Here is a 20,265-nt window from a genome sequence, read left to right on the forward strand (position 1 = left end):
GCCTTGAGTATCGTTGAAAATAGAGACGTGCCAGTACAAGCCGTATCAGTGGTGTGCAAGGAAACTGAGGAGGGATCGTACGCAAAAAGCTTTCCCTACCTCTAAGGGCTTAGCTAGACAAAAAAAAAATATATATGAAAAATAAAATACAAAAATAAATAAAAAATTAGCAAAAAAAAAAAGTAAATATTTTCGGCCGGACTATAAAAAATAACAATAGTAATCAAAATTTTTTTGCCCGTGTATTAACCCCTTATGGTTTAGCCCCTCGTGTTAACAATATTAACTACAGCCCTCGGCATTGTCTGACAAGGAATTAACGCAGGAATTTTTATTTTTTTTTTTTTTTGTAATTGGCCTACTGCCCCCTACTGGCAGATATTAACGTTGTGGTTACTTAGGTATTATAATGATCGTGTGTTCCATAGAGGGTAGGTAATATAATTGCAGGTCTGCCCTTGAAGCTCTTTGGTTTGCAGAGCCGTCACTCACCCACCTATTATAATAAGGGAGTGTTGAAGTATTTACCCCCTTGCTAAGCCAGTTCGCCCGGCCGCCCTACTTCTAAACATACAGTCAGGTATGTGGATTAGGAAAGTCATAATGAAACCACTTGGAGCTGAAAGCGACACGTAAGGTAACCGTCTCCCCAAATACAGAAAGAAGACTTTGCTTTGATCTGGAAAAAAACAAAACTTTTTAAAAAGTTTCCTAATGTCTTCTGTTTTTTTTCTATTTACAGATATAGAATTGGTCAACTCAAGATAAGAAAGCGAGTAAGGGTACTTGCGAACAAACAAGAGTCTTCCAACATGTCCGTCATGAAGGAGCGTAAGCCCAAGAAGCCTCATTACATCCCAAGACCTCCAGGAAAACCATTCAAGTACAAGTGTTTCCAATGCCCCTTCACCTGCAACGAGAAATCTCACCTCTTCAACCATATGAAGTATGGGCTCTGCAAAAACTCCATCACTCTGGTCACGGAGCAAGACCGTGCTGTCAAGAGCCCAAAGTCGAATGCTGCGGAGGTTAAACAACCGTCCCCTGAGGGGTTTGTGAAGCCTACGCCTGTTTTGGCCAATGGACATCTTGAGTCTAAAGCTCACCATGACATGACCAGGGATGATCTCAAGGACAATGTAGACTTTAAACCAAAGGAAGCCACAGTCCATATGGAGAAGCCAGTCAACCACAAAGACGTGACTGTACCCTCACCCGCCGGACACAACCCTGTATCGAAGCCCATAGCCATTGAAGGGGTTTTGAGGCCGTCAGCTTTTATGCCGGTTGGAGAACATCGGTATCTGAATGGAACGGAGAGAAGCCATCTACCAGAAATCGTTCCCCCGGTAGGCACAGTCAAAGGAGTCCACAGTGAAGGGTCCGCTTTCCAAAGATTACCGACCTCATGGAAAACTGGAGAAATGGTTCCACCTGAGCTTGGTCCAAAGCCAACAATCCCGCATTACATCCGCCCAATGATATCGGAGTATAAATATTACGAGCCCGGGGTGCCAGCTGTCCTCCCATACATGTATGATACGTCAGTGCTATCAATGTATGGCTCTCCAGACCACAGACTTTTCCGTCCTCACCCCATTCAATCTTCGGGACTCTCTTTGCCTAAACCATTAAACCCATCCATTGACTATAGACTATTGCATCCATTCCAGCAGAACTCGGCCATGCCGTATGGCTTCTACAGACCGGCCGAGCATTCCTTCTTACCTTATGGTCTCAAGCTATCACATGGCTTGACCAAAGCCACCACAGCACCCACCATGGACAATGCACCTTTCCTCTACCCAACTTCCAGCCCACCTCTTTTCTACCCCTTAGACCCAGCTCAAAAGCAAGGGGACTGTCAAAAGGAGGCTCTTCTTGGCCAAGACAAGCATAAAAATGAAGACGAGACTCCGAAGATGAGTCCACGGGCCGCCAGTTCTGCAACTGGCTCTCCAGGACGACCGAGCCCGACCAACTTCACTCAGAACAGTCAAGGCTTCGAAGGAATCTTTGACCTTTCCAGCAAATCTACCTCCACCATAGGAAAGTGGGATGGCGTGGGGCAAAACCTTACAGCTTTCAAGCCGGTGAGGAAAAGCACAGACTCCCAACCATCGATGAGCAGAGGACACTCTCCATGGTAAGTAAAAGAAACTTCTAACATAACTTAGATATGATCGTAAGATTTTGATGGTGCAGTTTGGGATCTACCACCGACTTTTGATACCTTATCTAATGTCTAGTATCCCACCAAGGTATTGGGTTCTTGGTTGACTCATAAAATATTGGTTCCCCTACAGTAGTTTGTAGGGGAAGGTAGGCGTTGAACACTCTTCCAAAAAACATATCCCTAACCTATCCCAATTTCTTTAATTTCAGCTCTGCAAATGAAGACAACGTATCTGCTGCGGGTAGTGTTACGGCCGACCATGACACATCAATGAGCGGCGACGAAGATGAATTTGCCCCACTTAACCTTTCCAAGAAATCAGAATCGGAAACGGAGACTCTTCCGGAACAACCGCCCAGCGCTGACTTCATAGAGCAAGACATGCCGCTGAATCTGTCCGTCAAAGACTCCGGCAGGAAAGACCACGTGGAAGTGCCGGCCAACCAGAGGTCACCTTCTCCACGTGAAGAGTCCGTCAACATGGCCGACGTCAAGGCGCTAATGGAGAACTGCGATGAGCAAAAGCAATCGGCGGCGGTGGCCCTTTGCCAGTTGGCGTCGTACAGCCCCATTCCAGCCGCTCGGGCGGCGGAGGAGGACAATGTGGACTCGCACAGTGCGAAACCGGAGCAATCCGCTGTCAACTCTCCAGGTGACCGGGAGGAAGAAAGTCACAGGAAACCAAAGGGTCAGAAAAGGGGGAACTCTAAAGAGGTGGGCAAGACGGCCTCTAAAAAAGCAAAAACATCCGACTGCAACAGAGTCTTCACCCTGAGGAAGAGGCAAAGGATGTCTTAGAAGACGTCCGTCCGCCTTAAGGACTATAGCTGCTTTTTGAAAGCCCTTGTATATGGACTTGGGGCGGTCAAGCACTAATGGTGTATCTGAAGTTGTCCCCGTCTAAAGACTATTTAATGAATCAGTCAGGCTAATATTTAGCTGATGAGAGTTCCCCCCCCCCCCACCCCCCCCACCCCCCCACCCCGCTGCTTCCCCCTCCCCCCCACCGGATACGGGTCAGGACTTCATTCTATTTATATATTGGTAATATTTATTTTTGTATAAAGTCTAGCAGGCGCTGCTGTCGGGTGAGGGGCTTACGTCCGCCATAGGCGCTGTACAGACCACGCTGTTTATATTGGAGGTTTTCATGTTGTATGTATCCGCGACGTTTGTTCAGCTTTTAATATAAAATGAATTGGAAAAAAAAAGATCAATAAACGCTAAATTTCTGATAATTTACCGCTCTGTGTGTTTCTTAAGGGCAATGCTGAGGGGTTACAGTAAAGAATGGTATAAGGTTAGTGAACAGGTCGTTACCACCCACAAGATCACGACAATGCCGCCCTAAAATACTCTGTGCTGCTGGGGCCCCTGCTTCTTCCACCATGTAACCTCCCCTATAAGATCAGCACACTCCTCTCCTGAAATACTCTGTGCTGCTGGGGCCCCTGCTCCTTCCATCATGTAACCTCCCCTATAAGATCAGCACACTCCTCTCCTGAAATACTCTGTGTTGCTGGGGACCCTGCTCCATCCTATGCAGACTTCCACAAAATCAGCACACTCCTCTTCTGAAATACTCTGCGCTGCTGGGGACCCTATTCCTTTCATTACGTAACCTCTCAATCTATGATCTCCCTATAAGATCAGCGACACTTCTCCTGAAATACTTTGTTCTGCTGTGGACCCTCGTCCTTCCACTATACAACACTCTGTGAATTCCCCTATAAGATCAGCACACACTTCTCCTGAAATACTCTGTGCTGCTGGAAACCCTGCTCCATCCTAGGCATACCTCCCACAAAATCAGCACACTCCTCTCCTGAAATACTCTGTGCTGTTGGGGACCCTGTTCCTTTCATTATGTAACCTCGCCTATAAAACCAGCGCACTTCTCTCCTGAAATACTCTGTGCTGCTGGGGACCCTGCTCCTTCCAATATGTAACCTCTCAGTTTGTGCCCTCCCCTATAAAACCAGCGCACTTCTCTCCTGAAATACTCTGTGCTGCTGGGAACCCTGCTCCTTCCAATATGTAACCTCTCAGTCTGTGCCCTCCCTTATAAAACCAGTGCACTTCTCTCCTGAAATACTCTGTGCTGCTGGGGACCCTCCTCCTTCCACTATACAACAATCTGTGACTTCCCCTATAAGATTAGCACACGCTTCTCCTGAAATACTCTGTACTGCTGGGGGACCCTGCTCTGTCATACGCAGACCTCCCCCAATTCCAGCACACTCCTCTCCTGAGATACTCTGGACCCTGTAGCTCTCCCATAAATTCAGCACACTCCTCTCCTGAAATACTCTGTGCTCCTTACATAGACGGATATAGCAGAGCTGAAGTTGCTAGTGTAGCAGAGCTATAAAACATCTCGCACCATACACCATAGCCTGCGGAGAAGGGACTTTGTCTTACTGTGTGTCTTGTAAGGAGGAAGGTGCGGGGGGGTAACAGGTGTCACCAGGGTGTGGAGCCCATTCAGACTAAGATGGCTGCTGACAATACCGGTGGCGACAGTCCATCCCGACATACACCCACAATGTACATCTTTTCTGCTATTTGGCCTGAGGCAAGACAAAGCGAGCGCTCGCCTACAGATAGCTAGAGGCGATGAAGCCTGCGGAGGAATGTGGCCGGGGACAGAACGCAGGGTTACCACACACTCCACACCCCTCACGGTCACCCTAGCGCCCGTCCACCATGTAACCCTCGTGCGTCCTACAGGGTCAGGGACATGTTCCTACTTGCAGGCCCTACGGCTAGCCTTGTACTGGCTTCTTGGAAGGACTCTGTGTAAACATGGCGTGGGTTCAGGCTTACACAATGCAAATGAAGTCCTCGCGCCCAAGAAGGTCCAGAGATATCACTTTATATAAAGGATTAGTACAACATGGCTGCTATCGTCCACAAACTGCGCCACACTTGTATTCAGGTTGTGGGTGGTATTGCAGCGTGCTCCCATTCACTTCAATGGAGCAGAGCTGCAATACCAGACACAACCTGCAGACTAACGTGGCGCTGTTTGTGGTAGAAAGCAGCCATGTTCGGATGAACAATGCACCGCTGAGATCGTCCTCTGGACGTTAACAATCCAAACCGCATTCAATGACAGCAATCGGAGATTTTGAGGAACATGAATATTTCTAAACCCATAGACGTCATTGTACCACAATCATGACTTATTAGCCAAAATTCGGTTTCACAGCTGAGGGTTTGTTACAATTGCATCCAGTCTGATACCTGTGGCCTGACACATTGTAATAAACTATCAGGACAGAGGGTTTAGAAGGCATACAATTGTGACAAACCCTCAGCTGTACAAACAGGACAGATTTCCAGCTGTGAAGAAGACCACGACTATTTCCATTCACTGACAGCTAACGGAGATGAAGGAAACTGCGGCAGCAGAACTTACAACATGATGAAGCTCAATGGATGGAGAACTGGACAACACATTTAAAGGGAATGTCCAGCTCTGTTATTATTAGCCCATCCATAAATATCAGCAAGGGTCTGACACCTGAGACCACCGCTGATCAGCTGTTTGGGCGGTGCTTGTACGAGGGGCGTGCCCTTTTCACATGGCATGCTGTCATTCACTTCTATGGGACAAGGCTGTAATTGCATAACATGGCCACTAGGAAACAGACAGCATGCTGTATAGAGAGTGAAGGGGTCACGGTACAAGCGCTGCAAGCCCTTTCATACAGCTGGTGGGCAGGGGTGCCAGGTGTCGACAAAACCCCAGTCTGAGTTATCAGTGGGAGAATTTTTGAAGTGCTGGCCGTCGCTGGTCAGGTTTTCACTGATCAGGTTTTTCCGGGACTCAGAATAGGTCATCAATATGTGATCGCGGGGTTCCGACACCCAGGAAGAGGCCGTGTCCCTGTATGGATGACGTCACTTTCATTGGTCACATGGTACAGCAGCGGCTCAGTCTCATTCAAGGGAATAGCATCGAGCTGCAATACCAAGCGTGGCCACTATACAATGGATTGTGTTGTACTTGTGTATTGTGTTGCGCTCACCTGAATGCTGCGGCCTCTTCATCCAGCTGATTGGTGGGGGTCTTAGGTGTCGGACCCCAACTGATTACATATTGATTACATATCTTAAAGATACGCCATCAATAGGCAAGTCCCAGTAAACCCCTTTAAAGGGGAACTCTGCATCTTCAGAATGGAGGGCTGAATTATAAGACCTGAATCATAAGGGCTAGTTCACACGTGAGTATAAGGGGAGGATTTTGACAGCGGGTTTCGCGTCCAAAACCTCCCCTTATAATGGTGGTCTATGGAGACCGCCGGGCTTCTGTTCTCCGCTAGCGGCGAGCTGCTGCTAGCGGAGAAAAGAAAGGACATGTCCTTTCTTCAGGCGGAAGCCGCGCTGTCTCAGTCGCGCGGCTTCCGCCCCCCGCAGCTCCCTCCTATGTCGGCTCATTCATTTGAGCCGACAGCAGAGGGTTAAGCCGCGACAGCGATGGTTGCGGCGGGCGGGTTTTGACAAGAGAGAGACGCGGCTCGCCGCGTCTCTCTCTGTGTCAAAACCCGCGCGGGCAGTTCACATGTGAACTAGCCCTTAGAGTATCCCTTTAAATCCCTGCACACTCTACAGGCCAATGCAAAGAAAAACTTCAACTTTACATGTACTGATAAAGTAGCCGACTTACCGTCAGGGAGGCGAGAAGGAAGCAGCAGCCCCCTCCTACCCAGCTCTGCCAGGGCCAGACAGCCCCCGTGCCAAGCGTTATTGGTCTCCTGGAAACTGTGGGAACAGAAAACCAGAAATACTAAGTGACCGAGTAATGGATAAGGAGAAGAACAGGACACAGAGAGACACAAAGCGGACGGAGCAGCACAGAGTATTTCAGGAGAGGGGTGTGCTGACCTTGTAGGAGGCCACAGTCTGAGAAGTACATAGTGGAAGGAGCAGGGTCCCCCAGCAGCACAGAGTATTTCAGGAGAGGAGTGCACTGATACTGTGGGAAGTCACAGATAGTGTTACGTAGTGGAAGGAGCAGCACAGAGTATTTCAGGAGAGGAGTGTGCTGATACTGTGGGAAGTCACAGATAGTGTTACATAGTGGAAGGAACAGCACAGAGTATTTCAGGAGAGGAGTGTGCTGATACTGTGGGAAGTCACAGATAGTGTTACATAGTGGAAGGAGCAGCACAGAGTATTTCAGGAGAGGAGTGCGCTGATACTGTGGGAAGTCACAGATAGTGTCACATAGTGGAAGGAGCAGCACAGAGTATTTCAGGAGAGGAGTGTGCTGATCTAGTCAGAGGTCACAGACTGCGTTTGGGGATTCCGTTCCCCTCTCCTGCAAGCAGCACTTTTCTGTCCGCTATTTTTGTGCAGAAATGGAATGGAAACCACACGGACCCCATTATAGTTTAGGGGGTCCTTGGGTTTCCTAAGGTAACCGCTTTTTAATGTGGATTAGGTTGGGGGGGGTTCTGAGAATGACATAGTTCATGGAGCAGCACAGAGCATTTCAGGAGAGGAGTGTGTTGATCTAATCAGAAGTTACAGACTGAGCGTTAGATAGTAGAAGGAGCAGAGCAGCACAGAGCATTTCAGACAGGGCTAGAGTCATAGTTTTTGAAAAAAAAAAGTTAATTACTGTTAGGGCTCGTTCACATGGGGCAAGAGGGGGGCGTATTTTGACGCCAAATCCACCTCAAAATCCGCCCTCTCACAATAGAAGTCTAAGTAGACAGCTAGCGTTCTTTTATTGCGCTAGTGGTGTGTTCCCGCTCGCGCAAAAAAGAAGCGAGACGCCCTTTCTTCAGGCGGATTCTGTGGCTGATTCAGCCCCGGCGTCCGCCTCGCAGTAGCACCCTCCAGACTGGGCCCATCCATTTGAGCCGACTCCGGAGGGGAAAGCCGCGACTGTCATGGCAGACGCATTTTGATCCTATTCTGACGCGTCTTCCCGCCCAAAATCAGGACCAAAATATGCGGTCACATCCCGTGTGAACGAGCCCTTAATGATATTAAACAATTATCAATATTGTATAATTAATTAGATGTATAATTTGTTACATATTTACTGTCAGAAGAATCCAATCCCTGGCTTTTTAATGACTTGAAGGATTTTTAGTGTCGGCCATTTGTGAAGGGGTCGCAGTTGCAGTGGGTTTGTGCGGTCGACAGGAGAGGGGTGCGCTGATCTAGTGGGGGGCCGTGACCTGTCCACTAATATGATGTATTAATCAGGAGGCCATAAGACACATCTAGAAGGAGCGGGGTCTCCGAGCCGAGTCTGGAGGGAGCGCACAAGTCGGCGCAGGTCTCCAGGTGCTCGGGTAACCGCTATGCAAATCCAGAGAAGATTTTACAAGTAACAGACTTCCAGATGTTCTCTGCAAATATCCCTCAGCTTAGATGGGACCTGACAGGACGACGATCCATCTGCTTCTATTTGCTTTGGGGGGAGACGCTGGTGATTTATATCTTACAGTACATGTATACGCCTGTATACCTCCATAGCGTCCTCAGTATGGGCCTATATACACTGACCTATGTCACTGAGAGAGTGATGGAGATCCATAGCATCCGTTATATAGGATGAGCCCGTCTTACAGCTGTAGTAGGGCCATCCATGGACTTGGGGACAGGTCACATTGATGTCATTATTACCTGAAGCAGTCGAGCATGGAGCCCACCACGTCATCGGCCAGCTCCCGGGGCAGCCGTCCCGTCAAGCGTCCGATCCTAGGAAAACAAAATAGGTTAAAATTCTGTAGTCAAGAAAACCATAAAAACAATAAATTCGCAGGAGAGAAGCAAAATCTTTACATCCGCTCGTGGGAAAGTTGGGTGACAACCAATATGGCCGCCACGATAGCTCTGACAGGTATAGCTAATTATTAGAGATGAGCGAACATTGTTCGGACCAGCCGATCCGAACAGCACGCTCCCATAGAAATGAATGGAAGCACGTGTGACGCTGACTTTGCCGGTGGCCGGTCACTTAACCCCCCCCCCCCCCCCCCGGCCGCTTCCATTCATTTCTATGGGAGCGTGCTGTTCGGTACGGCTGTTCCGAACAGTGTTCACTCATCTCTACTAATTATATACAACATCAACAAAAGACCCCAAAAAGTGACAAGATTTACTATACAGGGCTTCAACCAAACTTTTCTAGGATCCTGAAATCTCTTTACCCTTTGTGATAGATGGGATACAGCTATGTATCACTGCCTATCTAAGCAGCTTTACCATTCAGGAAACCTGGAAAGCTGGATTACGGAGCTTTGTACAGCTGCCACAGATATGCCAGGACCGCCTCAGGTGACAATCTATAGGTTTACCACCACGCTTTCCTAGGGGCCAGAGTGGTAAACCCTTTTACCTAGGAGATATAAGGGATACAAAAATGTACTACTGCCCATCTAGGTGGCTTTGCAATTCAGAAGTCTAGGAAAGCTGGATGACAAGCATTGTCATTCTTTATATCTGTTGCTGGGCGAGCCGGGTGACAAACAATATGGCAGAAGCTTCCCCAGGATCCCTTGGGATGACAATCCATATGGCTGCTATTACAGCTCACAAAAGGTTTGCTACCCTGCTTTCTAAAGGCCCAGAAAGGTAAATCTCATTCCCTTTGTGATATTTGGAAAACAAATGTGTATCACACTTTCTATCTAAGTGGCTTTACCATTCCGGAGATTAGGAAAGCTGGAATACAAGTATTGCCATTGTTTATATCTGTTGCTGGGCGAGCTGGGTGATGCACCATATGGAGCTTTGTACAGTTGACACAGCTTTTCCAGGGCCCAGAATGGTAAATCCTTTTACCCAGGACATACAAGGAACACAAAAACGTGTCACTGCTTATCTAGGTAACTTTGCCATTCAGGAGATTAGGCAAGCTGGAATACAAGCATTGCCCTATTCGATATCTGACGCACAATATGGACCTCTGTACAGCTGACACAGCTTTTCCATAGTACTGAGGGGTAAATCTTCTCTACACAGCAGCTGAGGATGCGTCATTGTAGCCGACTGTGAATTCAGGACCCTGGGAAAGCTCAATGACAACCCCTGCTGAGCAGTGATCGATCCGGTTGTCGGCCTCTTACAGGGACGGACTGGGCACGTTGCGCCTGAGCTGAATATTTGGTTGCAGATTGTTAGGAGGAAGTAAAGGGAGCAAACAAAGCGAGCGAATGCCCCGAGGGCTCAGCAAATTTCACTACAATACTGTTTGCTCTGCCAACTGCGAGACCTTTAACGGTCAGGCCAGAAAAAAAATAAATAAAAATTAATCTTTTAACCACTATTTACTATACAGCAGGAGCGGGCCGGCCTACCCTTTTGCTGCAGACCATCGCACAATGGTGTCTTTGTCCTTCAGTCCCACCAGCAACTGCTCTGTAAGGAGATAAAAAGTGAGAAGATTACAGGAAAGCCAGCACTAATACCCCGGCGAGCTGGCACCGGGCAAGAGATCGATTTCTGCCATGCAAATGAACAAGTCTTAAAGGGGAACTAAAAACTTTATTGGAAACAAATCCATTTTAGGGGACTTGGCGCTGCTTTGTTTTCCTTAACCCCTTTCGGAACAAGTATATTTGAAAGATACAAAAAAAACCTGCAATCAATTTAATCCACCATCTAATAGATCTGTCCCTGATATATCCATTGCAGTCTCAGGCCTTACTATAACTCCTAGGTAGCAGGCCCGCTGCCTCGGGGTCATGTTTGACACAGACCTTTCCTTCACTCCCCATACAGAATCACTTGCATGCTCATGTCACCTCCACCTCAAAAACATCTCCAGAATACGCCCTTTCCTCACCAGAGATACACTAAAGACACTTATTGTCTTTCTGATTCATTCTCGCCTTGACTACTGTAACTCCTTACTAATCGGTCTTCCCCTTACTAAACTCTCCGCTCTACAATCTATTCTGAATGCAGCGGCCGGGCTCATCTATCAGTCTAGACGCTACAGCGATGCCTCTGGTCTGTGCCAGTCGCTACATTGGCTGCCTATTCAATATAGAATAAAATATAAAGTTATTACTCTCATCCACAAGGCTCTCCATAATGCCGCACCTCCATACATTTCCTCCCTCATCTCTGTCTACCGCCCAACCCGTGTTCTCCGTTCATTCAATGACCTAACACCTACATCCTCTATTATCAGAACCTCCCACGCTCGTATACAAGACTTCTCCCGAGCTGCACCACTTTTCTGGAATGCTCTACCCCGGACAATCAGATTAACTCCCAATTTCTACAATTTCATACGCAAACTAAAGACACATTTTATCAGACAGGCCTATCACAATTTCTAACGTAAACCCTTCCGTACTATAATTAGAATCCCCAAAATCTAACCTCCCTCTGTCCCCGCTCCCACTTTACCCCACATGATATGATGCCTTTTCAGGCTAACTTTATAGGTCCAAGCTCCATCCACATGTTACAGGACACCACTAGTGACAGCTCATAAAGTCTTATGTTTGTGTAATGACAGTCACCTCTATTACAAAAGTGTCTGACCTCTGTATAAGCAATGCCGCTCCTGCTACCTCTTGTGTCACCCCCTCTACCTCATAGATTGTAAGCTCTTGCGAGCAGGGCCCTCAGTCCCATTGTGTGAAATGACGTTCTTTGTTATGTATCTGTCTGTATTTGAACCCTACAAATTGTACAGCGCTGCGGAATATGTTGGCGCTATATAAATAAAATTTAATATTATTTATTATTAATCTAAAGTCTCATAGCTGGGGGCGCTGTTGCATTGAAGTCTATGGAAGAAATCTGTAATGCTAAAGCGGTGGTGAAAAGCGGTACTGCAGAGTGTAACTGAAAATGTATAAGTAAATCCTATTTATAATGTTCTCCGAGCGATCGAGTCAGATATACTGAAAGGGACACATGAAGAAATGCTTAAAGGGGCATGTGGAGATCTGTAATGTAGCGCAAAATAAAATCCCTTTAAGTCCTGCTATCTCTTTAAGACACAGCAAAGTCAGGCTGGGGACAATGAATATAAGAGTGTTCCAGTCTTGGTTGTCACTCAGCAGGGGCACAATGCCTTATTCTGCAAATTCATTTTCATAGCACTTTATAAACAAATACGGCTTGACAAAGTAAATAAGGCGATCCCCGCAGACCGAGACGATCTGTGGGTGCCGTGACAGGATTTCTGGACCTGGGGACACTTGTACTGTGAGTTCAGGTAATGTATGCAAATTTCTTGTACACAATATTTGCCTGGACTTGTATGACAGCTCCTAGCCTACTGCCAAACACACTTACAGCAGGCCACAATGGTGGCGGCGACCTCGGTGCGCTCCTTGAGTTGTCTTCAACTGTCACATTACTCAAAAAGGGTTTCATAGTTCTATCTGTGCCTGGGAAAGCAGGGTGCCTAACAATATGGCCGCCCATATATCTGTCCTAGACTCCTGAACGGCAAACCTGCCCAGTTCTACATGAATAGGTGAATGCAGAGACAAATGAATAGAGAACTAAACAGCTCTGCCATCCAGGACTCTAGGAAAGTTGGGTAATAACCCCTGTTAGAGGTGAAACAGCAGCTATATGGGTGTCACAAAAGGAGATGAGCAGGGGTGATGCATTCTGGGTGACCGGGTGACTAAATGATGACTCCTCAGATGCTAAAAATGGCCGCTGTGACCTGTTACTTTCTGTCACAGGAGAGAAATAGGTCAGAGTGCCGGACACTACGTACCGACTACATGCTCAATCTCCTCCGGGATATCATACTCCTCTTCAGCGTCATCGGAGGAGGATGCTGTAGGATTCTGAGCGCCGGCCGAATTCTGAAGTAAATTCGCAGATAAAGACCTTGATCCGCGCTGATACCTGTGTAAAGAGAAAGGCCGTCATCTGTAAGGACAAACTACACCCCGACGTCGCTACTACGACCCCCAATATGATCTCCTAGACTTGTGCTAAGTCAGATATGAACAAGTCTTAAAGGGGAACTAAAAACTTTATTGGAAACAAATCCATTTTTGGGGACTTGGCACTGTTTTGTGTTCCTTAACCCCTTCTGGAACAAGTATATTTGAAAGATACAAAAAAACCTGTAATCAATTTAATCTAAAGTCTCATAGCTGGGGGCGCTGTTGCATTGAAGTCTATGGAAGAAATCTTGTAATGCTAAAGCGGTGGTGAAAAGTGGTACTGCAGAGTGTAACTGAAAATGTATAAGTAAGACCCTCTAATAGCAGACCCTCTAATAGGACGGTTTCTTAAAATGTGACCCTTTAAAAAACAGCAACGTTACCTCCCATATATATATTACCCACAATGCCCCTGATCTACTGGAACGTGCCATCGATCATAAAGGGGATGTCCGGCATAGGAAAAACATGGCTGCTTTCTTCCAGAAACAGCGCCGCATTTGAGTATGGGTTGTATCGGGTAGTGCAGGTCAGTGCTGCTAAAGTGAATGGGTCTAAGCTGCAATACCAAGGATAACCTAAGCACGGGGGGTGGAGCTGTGGAAGAAAGCAGGTGCCATGTTTATCTAATCCTATACAAGAGTGTCACTATTAGGGTTGGGTGATTGGGATCGGGAAAGATCAGATCCCGATCGGTGATCGAGCAAATTTAACGATCGCAATTGGCTGGAAAATGATCGAAAATCGGATTTTAAAATCGATCTTGAAATCTCAAGATCTGCTCAACCTTAGTCACTATTATTACAGAAGAATATTGGGTAAATTCCAACAGAGATCCCAGTATCTCCCTCATAGGGTTATGGAAGATGAGCTATAAGTCGCTGTAGGTTTTGTCTGCACATGGCATAGCTGTGACATGGGGTCAGTAGTAATTCTCGCTCCCCATATCTCATCATCCTGGACCCCTACCCATATAAGTGTGTGATCACTAGGGGTCCGACCACTGGGAACAGGGCCCACGGGTGCCCCATGTGAGTGCAGCACAGGCACATGCGTAGTCATCGCCCTATTCACTTCTATAGAGTTCAGGAGGTCGTAGCCCCTTCACATGGGGCACTCAAACTTGCAGGCCCCCGTTTTAATGATTACCAGCTGTCGGACCTCCAACGATCAGACAAAGCCCTATTCTGTGGACAGGGGATAAGTGGTATTAGTGGAAAACCCCTTTAAATGGGTTAAAGGGATGTACATAGGTCATCATTACGTGACTGGTGGGGGGGTCTGGCATCTAGAGGCTGCAGAATTTGGCTGAGCACTGCAGCCTCTTCCCTGAATGCCGGGCACCATTGTACATTGTCCATTTCCTAGTGGCTTGGTATTGCAGCTCAGCCCCATTTACTTGAATGAGACTGGGCTGCCTGTGCATTATGTGACCAATGAACATATTCCTGCGGCCTCTTCACACAGCCAATCTATGGGTGTCGGACCTCCATAATCCCATATTGATGACCTACCCTAAGGACAAGTCATCACTATGGAAGTCATTAAGCCCTGGAGAATTTCCCGGGACAGAAGTACAAATGGAGGGAAGATGGAGGGCGAGAAGAGGGGCCGCTATCAGTGTGAGAGATCTGACCGCAGACATGGTCCGGGGTGATACTGCTGAATCCTGTAGCCAGTGGCCACTGCGTTCTGCATAGTAATAGGCCGTCACAATGCACACTGTGCGGGAACCTATAAATCAATGATGGGAGATGAGCCGGGGTATTAGTGGTGGGCGGGGGACTCGCTATCAGAAGGGAACAGTCCTGGGGTTTGATCTCTAGTCTGTACTACCAGAGGGCCAATAAAAGCCGAGCCTCCCATGTGTCAGAGTCAGGCTGCCCGACCGGTTCTACAACCTCGCTCTATTTACATTAAAGAGAACCCGGCACTAATGACTTTTTGGGATTTTTTTTTTTTTTTTTGCAGTTTTAATTTTTGTTGTATAATACCCGACCCTCGAGCAAAAATCACACCCTGAAAACGTCTCCTGAGAGGATAAATGGCCGATCCCGAGACCACCATCAATGATAAGGACAAGGGACCCCCATTCTCACCCTCAATGCCACCTCAGGCTCCCCAGTGCGTGGACCCGCTTTCATTTTTACATACCTCCACGTGGCCACTTTAGGCTTGAGGAAGGTGAGCCCCAGACGCTGCACCAGTTTGACCCCCAGCTTGCGGAGCACGGTCTGGTTGCTGTCACAGAGCTTGCAGTTGTCCAGGGCGCTCAGCACGGTTGCAGCTGCGTTGCAGATGAGAAATAGACAGAAGATGTAACCAACTAGAGATATCCGAGCAACTATGGCTGATAACAGGGAATAATACACTGACACATATAGCGGAGTGAAATCTACTGCTCCCTGTTATCAGCCAACCCTTCCCTCTGTAGATTTCTAATAGACTTTGTATCTCAAGTCTGCGCCATTTTCTTTAGCTTTCCACCTGCTGTCGGTGAATGACAACATTGTTATTTATACTCTCGAGTCTTCCCACAGCGGAGGGTTTGTTACAACTGGATCCAGTTGACACAATTCCCTTTGAGGCACGGCTCACTTTTGCGTTCGGATTTTCATTCGAGGAATCCGCTTAGGGACCCCCGAATGGAAACCTATACGCATAGAAAAGCGGAAATATATCCATAGACTATAATGGGGTCCGTGTGGTTTCCGCTTGATTTATACATGAAAGCGCGGCTTGCTTATAAGTTTCCGTTCGGTAGGGGGTTCCCAAGTGGACTCCACGAACGCTGATGTGAATAGGGCCTGAGCTAAACACATACTGAATACACTGTGACAACCTATCAGTAATGTATCCGGCTGTTTAGCTCACAGACAACGGTTTTGACTGGATACAATTGTAACAAACCAGCAGCTGTTATTACACCTTAAAGGGAATCTACCATTAAAATCAATTTTTTTCTCATTGACACGTAGGAATAGCCTTAAGAAAGTCTATTCTTCTCCTACCTTTAGATGTCTTTTCCGTGCCGTCGTTCAGTATAAATCCCGGGTTTTCGTCGGTACGCAAATGAGTTCTCTCGCAGCACTGGGGGCGTTCCCAATGCTGCGAGAGAACTCTCTAGCACCGCCTCCATCTTCTTCAGGGACGGCCTCTCTGCAAGTCTTCTTCCAGAGCTGTTGAGTTTCAATCCTAGAGTTTCAATCCTCTAGGCCTCGGCAGAGCCGACTGCGCATGTCAACAGGCCGCATGAAAATGGCCACTTACTTACTGTGTAAGCGGCCATTTTTCTTGTGACCGCAGGCATGCGCAGTCGGCTCTGTGCGAGGCCTAGAGGTTTGACCACCAGCACTAGAAGAAGACGCGTTGAAGAGGTTGTTCCTGAAGAAGATGGAGGCGGCGCTAGAGAGTTCTCTGGCAGCATTGGGGACGGCCCCAGTGCTGCGAAAGAACTCATTTGCATACCGACGAAAACCTGGATTTATACCGAACGGCAGCGCGGAGAAGACATCTAAAAGTAGGAGAAGAATAGACTTTCTTAAGGCTATTCCTATGTGTCAATGAGAAAAAAATTGATTTTAATGATGGAATCTCTTTAAAGGAATTTTCTGGGACTGTGACACTGGGACCACCCTTAGGGACTATCCTATTTGAAGTCTTCTAGGGCCTGTGGGATCTGTTGATTAGTCCCACGACCATGCAGAAGGACAGCCCCATTGAATTTAATGGGCTAAGCTGCAATACTATATACAGCCACTATTCAATGTACGGCGCTGTGCTTGATATTCAGTAACAAGGCAGCAGCACTAGCCCACACGCTGTAGGCTCTTCACCCAGCTGATCTGTGGGGGTCCCCGGTGTCAGGTCCCCAGAATCCCATAGTGAAGACCTATCCTAAGGACAGATTATCCCACTAAGCTTCTTCAAGCTGTTTTCAGCCGTTATATCTGGTCATTGGAAAAGATGAGTGATCAATATTGAATCTGATATCTGCGGGGGTTGATAACCAGCGCCCACTGGTCACATGACCATATCCAGGATGCAATGCAAGTCGCGAAGAGGCCACAGCACTGCATCTAATAACCCCCCTACCCCGATTATCATCTAATAATGATGACCCATCCTAAGAACAGGTCACCAACATCTAAATCCGGGAAATAGACATGATGTGATATAGAAATAAGACACAAAATCTATTGGAAATGTATCTAAGACTCTGCCGGGGGATGTGATGTCCATCAAGTGTGGACAATGCTGCACAATGTCATAGAATTTTCGGATCAATCCTAGAGGGGTGTACGAAAAATCCCTTAGAAGTGATGTGGAGGGAGATGAGGAGGGAGATGTGGAGGGAGATGATGAATACAGAGGCCAGGGCAGGAAACAGCAGATCTGGTCTGGGAAATCCTGAAGACAGAAGAGGCGGGAAAGAGAGAGGGAAGATGGAAGGAGGAGGTCTGGAGGGAGAATGGAGGAGACCAGAGGAAGGAGGGGGACAGCAGGAGGCCGAAGACTGAAGGGAGACCATAGGAAGGAGGAGGACAGCAGGAGGCTGAAGACTGAAGGGAGACCAGAGGAAGGAGAAGGTCAGTAGGAGGCTGAAGACTGAAGGGAGACCAGAGGAAGGAGGAGGTCAGTAGGAGGCCAAAGACTGAAGGGAGACCAGAGGAAGGAGGAGGACAGCAGGAGGCTGAAGACTGAAGGGAGACCAGAGGAAGGAGGAGGACAGTAGGAGGCTGAAGACTGAAGGGAGACCAGAGGAAGGAGGTCAGTAGGAGGCTGAAGACTGAAGGGAGACCAGAGGAAGGAGGAGGACAGCAGGAGGCTGAAGACTGAAGGGAGACCAGAGGAAGGAGGAGGTCAGTAGGAGGCTGAAGACTGAAGGGAGACCAGAGGAAGGAGGAGGACAGCAGGAGGCTGAAGACTGAAGGGAGACCAGAGGAAGGAGGAGGTCAGTAGGAGGCTGAAGACTGAAGGGAGACCAGAGGAAGGAGGAGGACAGCAGGAGGCTGAAGACTGAAGGGAGACCAGAGGAAGGAGGAGGTCAGTAGGAGGCTGAAGACTGAAGGGAGACCAGAGGAAGGAGGAGGACAGCAGGAGGCTGAAGACTGAAGGGAGACCAGAGGAAGGAGGAGGACAGCAGGAGGCTGAAGACTGAAGGGAGACCAAGGGAAGGAGAAGGTCAGCAGAAGGTCTAGAGCCCAAAGACTGAAAGGAGACCAGAGGAAGGAGGAGGACAGTAGGAGGCCAAAGACTGAAGGGAGACCAGAGGAAGGAGGAGGACAGCAGGAGGCTGAAGACTGAAGGGAGACAGTGGGAACGGTTCATGGACAAGTGAAAGAACAGGTCCTGATGAAAGCTGGGACTACACCTGGCGCGGGCTCCACTGCGGCACATTCCCTATGACAGGCAATCCGCAACATTAGCCAGAGGGGCGTCAATCTATCCAATGAGCAGTGCAGATAAGTACCAAATGTGAACAATTCCTTTAAAAGGTAATAATACTCAGAAGCCCTTCAGTCATCAACTTCTTTCATATCCCTTTCTTTGTAAAGCTGGGTGACAACATCATTAATACAGCTTTCTTAGATAACTGAATGGCCAACCTGCCCTGTGCCATAAAGGTATTGTAAGGCCATACATACCAATAGATAACTAGACAGGTTTACCCTTCAGGGCTCTAGAAAAGCTGTATGACAACCCTTGCCGATGTCACAGATTACGTAGTAATCACTCAGCTTTACCAGTGACCAGATCTAAAGGCTGAAACCAGCCAGGACATAACACATTGATAAGGATAGGTCATCAGTATGTAATTGGTGGTGGTCTGATTCCCAGGACCCCTACAGATCAGTGTAGTGGCTGTTCTTGGTATTGCCGCTCAAGGGGAGTAAGACCAATAAGTGTGATGTTATCGGCACAGGGAAGAGACTGCAGCATTTGTTAGCGCTGTGACTTCTTTAACCAGCTGATCGGTGCGGGTGCCTAAGAATACTTCTTCAATATGAAAGACCAGAAAAAACCCTTTGATAGAATTATTTTTGGGACGTGGGGCCGGGTCTCACCATAGGGTAGGCAGTCTTCTCTTTTGCCGTGCTTGAAAAGCTGCGCCTGCAACAAAGAAGAGAAGCAGCATTAACGGACAACGTACACATCCCAGCAAATTGCGATGTAGTCCCCCCAACATTCAATCTGATTGGCCCAAGTGTGGTCAGCTGACCTACTTGCTGGCTGTTTCCTGCACACTACCTCTCCTTATTACCTACATACCAGAGCCGGGTCGGTGGCATGGTACCGGGAAGATCTGACCTAATTTGCTTCTAAGCCCTGTAATTAAGCGCAGGCTGGCAGGGCGCCACCACACATGCTAATAAAGCGCATTCCACGCGGTGGAGAAACACACAGCCTCTGCATTCCTAGTAACGCACCGCATTCCGCCGCTGAACGCGGGAGCGGCCCGAGAGGCGAGCTAAAGAAAACCAAATTATGTGCCACATATCTGGTCTCACATTCCAGGCCTGTGAAGCGACGGTAACTAATTAATATTCGCAGTACGGAAAATGACTACCTCACCGGAAGATCCCCGGCACATAGAGAAGTCAACGCTAGGAAAACGACATCTCCTGCGTCGCGTGATAGGAGGAAAGGACCATCGTAAAGTGTTATCTGGTCCTGGGAAAGATGGGTGACCATCAGTATTGTTAGCGGTACAACTATGATAGGGTTGTCACCTATACGAATAGGTCTATGCAGAGAAAACTCTCCAGATTATTAATGGAAACAAGAAGACTTGTCATTCAAGAGCCTGGGAAAGCTGAGTGACATCCAATATGGCTGCCAGGACGGCATACCATGGGCTTGATACTTGACAGCGGCTCAGCCTCACTTCATGGAGTTAAGCTGCAATACTAGACCTAACCTGCAAAGAGGTGTGGCGCTCTTCCTGGAAGCAGAAATGTTTTCCAATCCTTGACAACCCCTACAAATAAAGAGACAAGCATTGGTTGAGGAATGGGTCCATTACGTACCCATGGCGGTGCCTAATGTAATACATGTGTACCCCCTGTGCACCTACGTTGAGCAGGTGTGTAGCAGCCACCCGACTACTGCGGTGTTAATATCCCTGTAGCCCAGACCTGCAGATTTCAGTACACAGGGGCTATATTTGGAACAATTGGCCATCAT

At 47.9% G+C, this 20,265-nt stretch overlaps 2 protein-coding genes across 2 annotated transcripts in view; one reads left to right on the forward strand and one right to left on the reverse strand.

Moving 5' to 3' along the window:
• Nucleotides 1–20,265, reverse strand: part of TBCD (tubulin folding cofactor D) — a 137,846-nt gene that overhangs the window by 86,444 nt on the left and 31,137 nt on the right. Inside the window, exons 9-14 of the mRNA XM_075279437.1 lie at nucleotides 19,146–19,191; nucleotides 15,232–15,364; nucleotides 12,900–13,033; nucleotides 10,504–10,564; nucleotides 8,828–8,902; nucleotides 6,852–6,946 (exon numbers count right to left, since the gene is read on the reverse strand). Of these exons, the coding sequence (XP_075135538.1) occupies nucleotides 6,852–6,946; nucleotides 8,828–8,902; nucleotides 10,504–10,564; nucleotides 12,900–13,033; nucleotides 15,232–15,364; nucleotides 19,146–19,191 (544 nt within the window). The remainder of the gene's footprint in view (nucleotides 1–6,851; nucleotides 6,947–8,827; nucleotides 8,903–10,503; nucleotides 10,565–12,899; nucleotides 13,034–15,231; nucleotides 15,365–19,145; nucleotides 19,192–20,265) is intronic.
• On the forward strand, nucleotides 813–3,129 carry ZNF750 (zinc finger protein 750). The gene is made up of 2 exons (XM_075279442.1): nucleotides 813–2,146; nucleotides 2,386–3,129. The coding sequence occupies exons 1-2, from the start codon at nucleotides 813–815 to the stop codon at nucleotides 2,972–2,974; spliced, it is 1,923 nt and encodes a 640-aa protein (XP_075135543.1). The 3' UTR covers nucleotides 2,975–3,129.

The sequence above is a fragment of the Leptodactylus fuscus genome, chromosome 6 (assembly GCF_031893055.1).
Source record: "Leptodactylus fuscus isolate aLepFus1 chromosome 6, aLepFus1.hap2, whole genome shotgun sequence".
NCBI classification, from domain to species: domain Eukaryota; kingdom Metazoa; phylum Chordata; class Amphibia; order Anura; family Leptodactylidae; genus Leptodactylus; species Leptodactylus fuscus.

Bases quoted from the DNA above. Each gene is read 5' to 3' on its own strand.
- ZNF750 (XM_075279442.1), top strand. From the start codon at position 813: ATGTCCGTCATGAAGGAGCGTAAGCCCAAGAAGCCTCATTACATCCCA. The intron at 2,147-2,385 runs GTAAGTAAAAGA...CTTTAATTTCAG, and splicing joins AGCAGAGGACACTCTCCATG to CTCTGCAAATGAAGACAACG.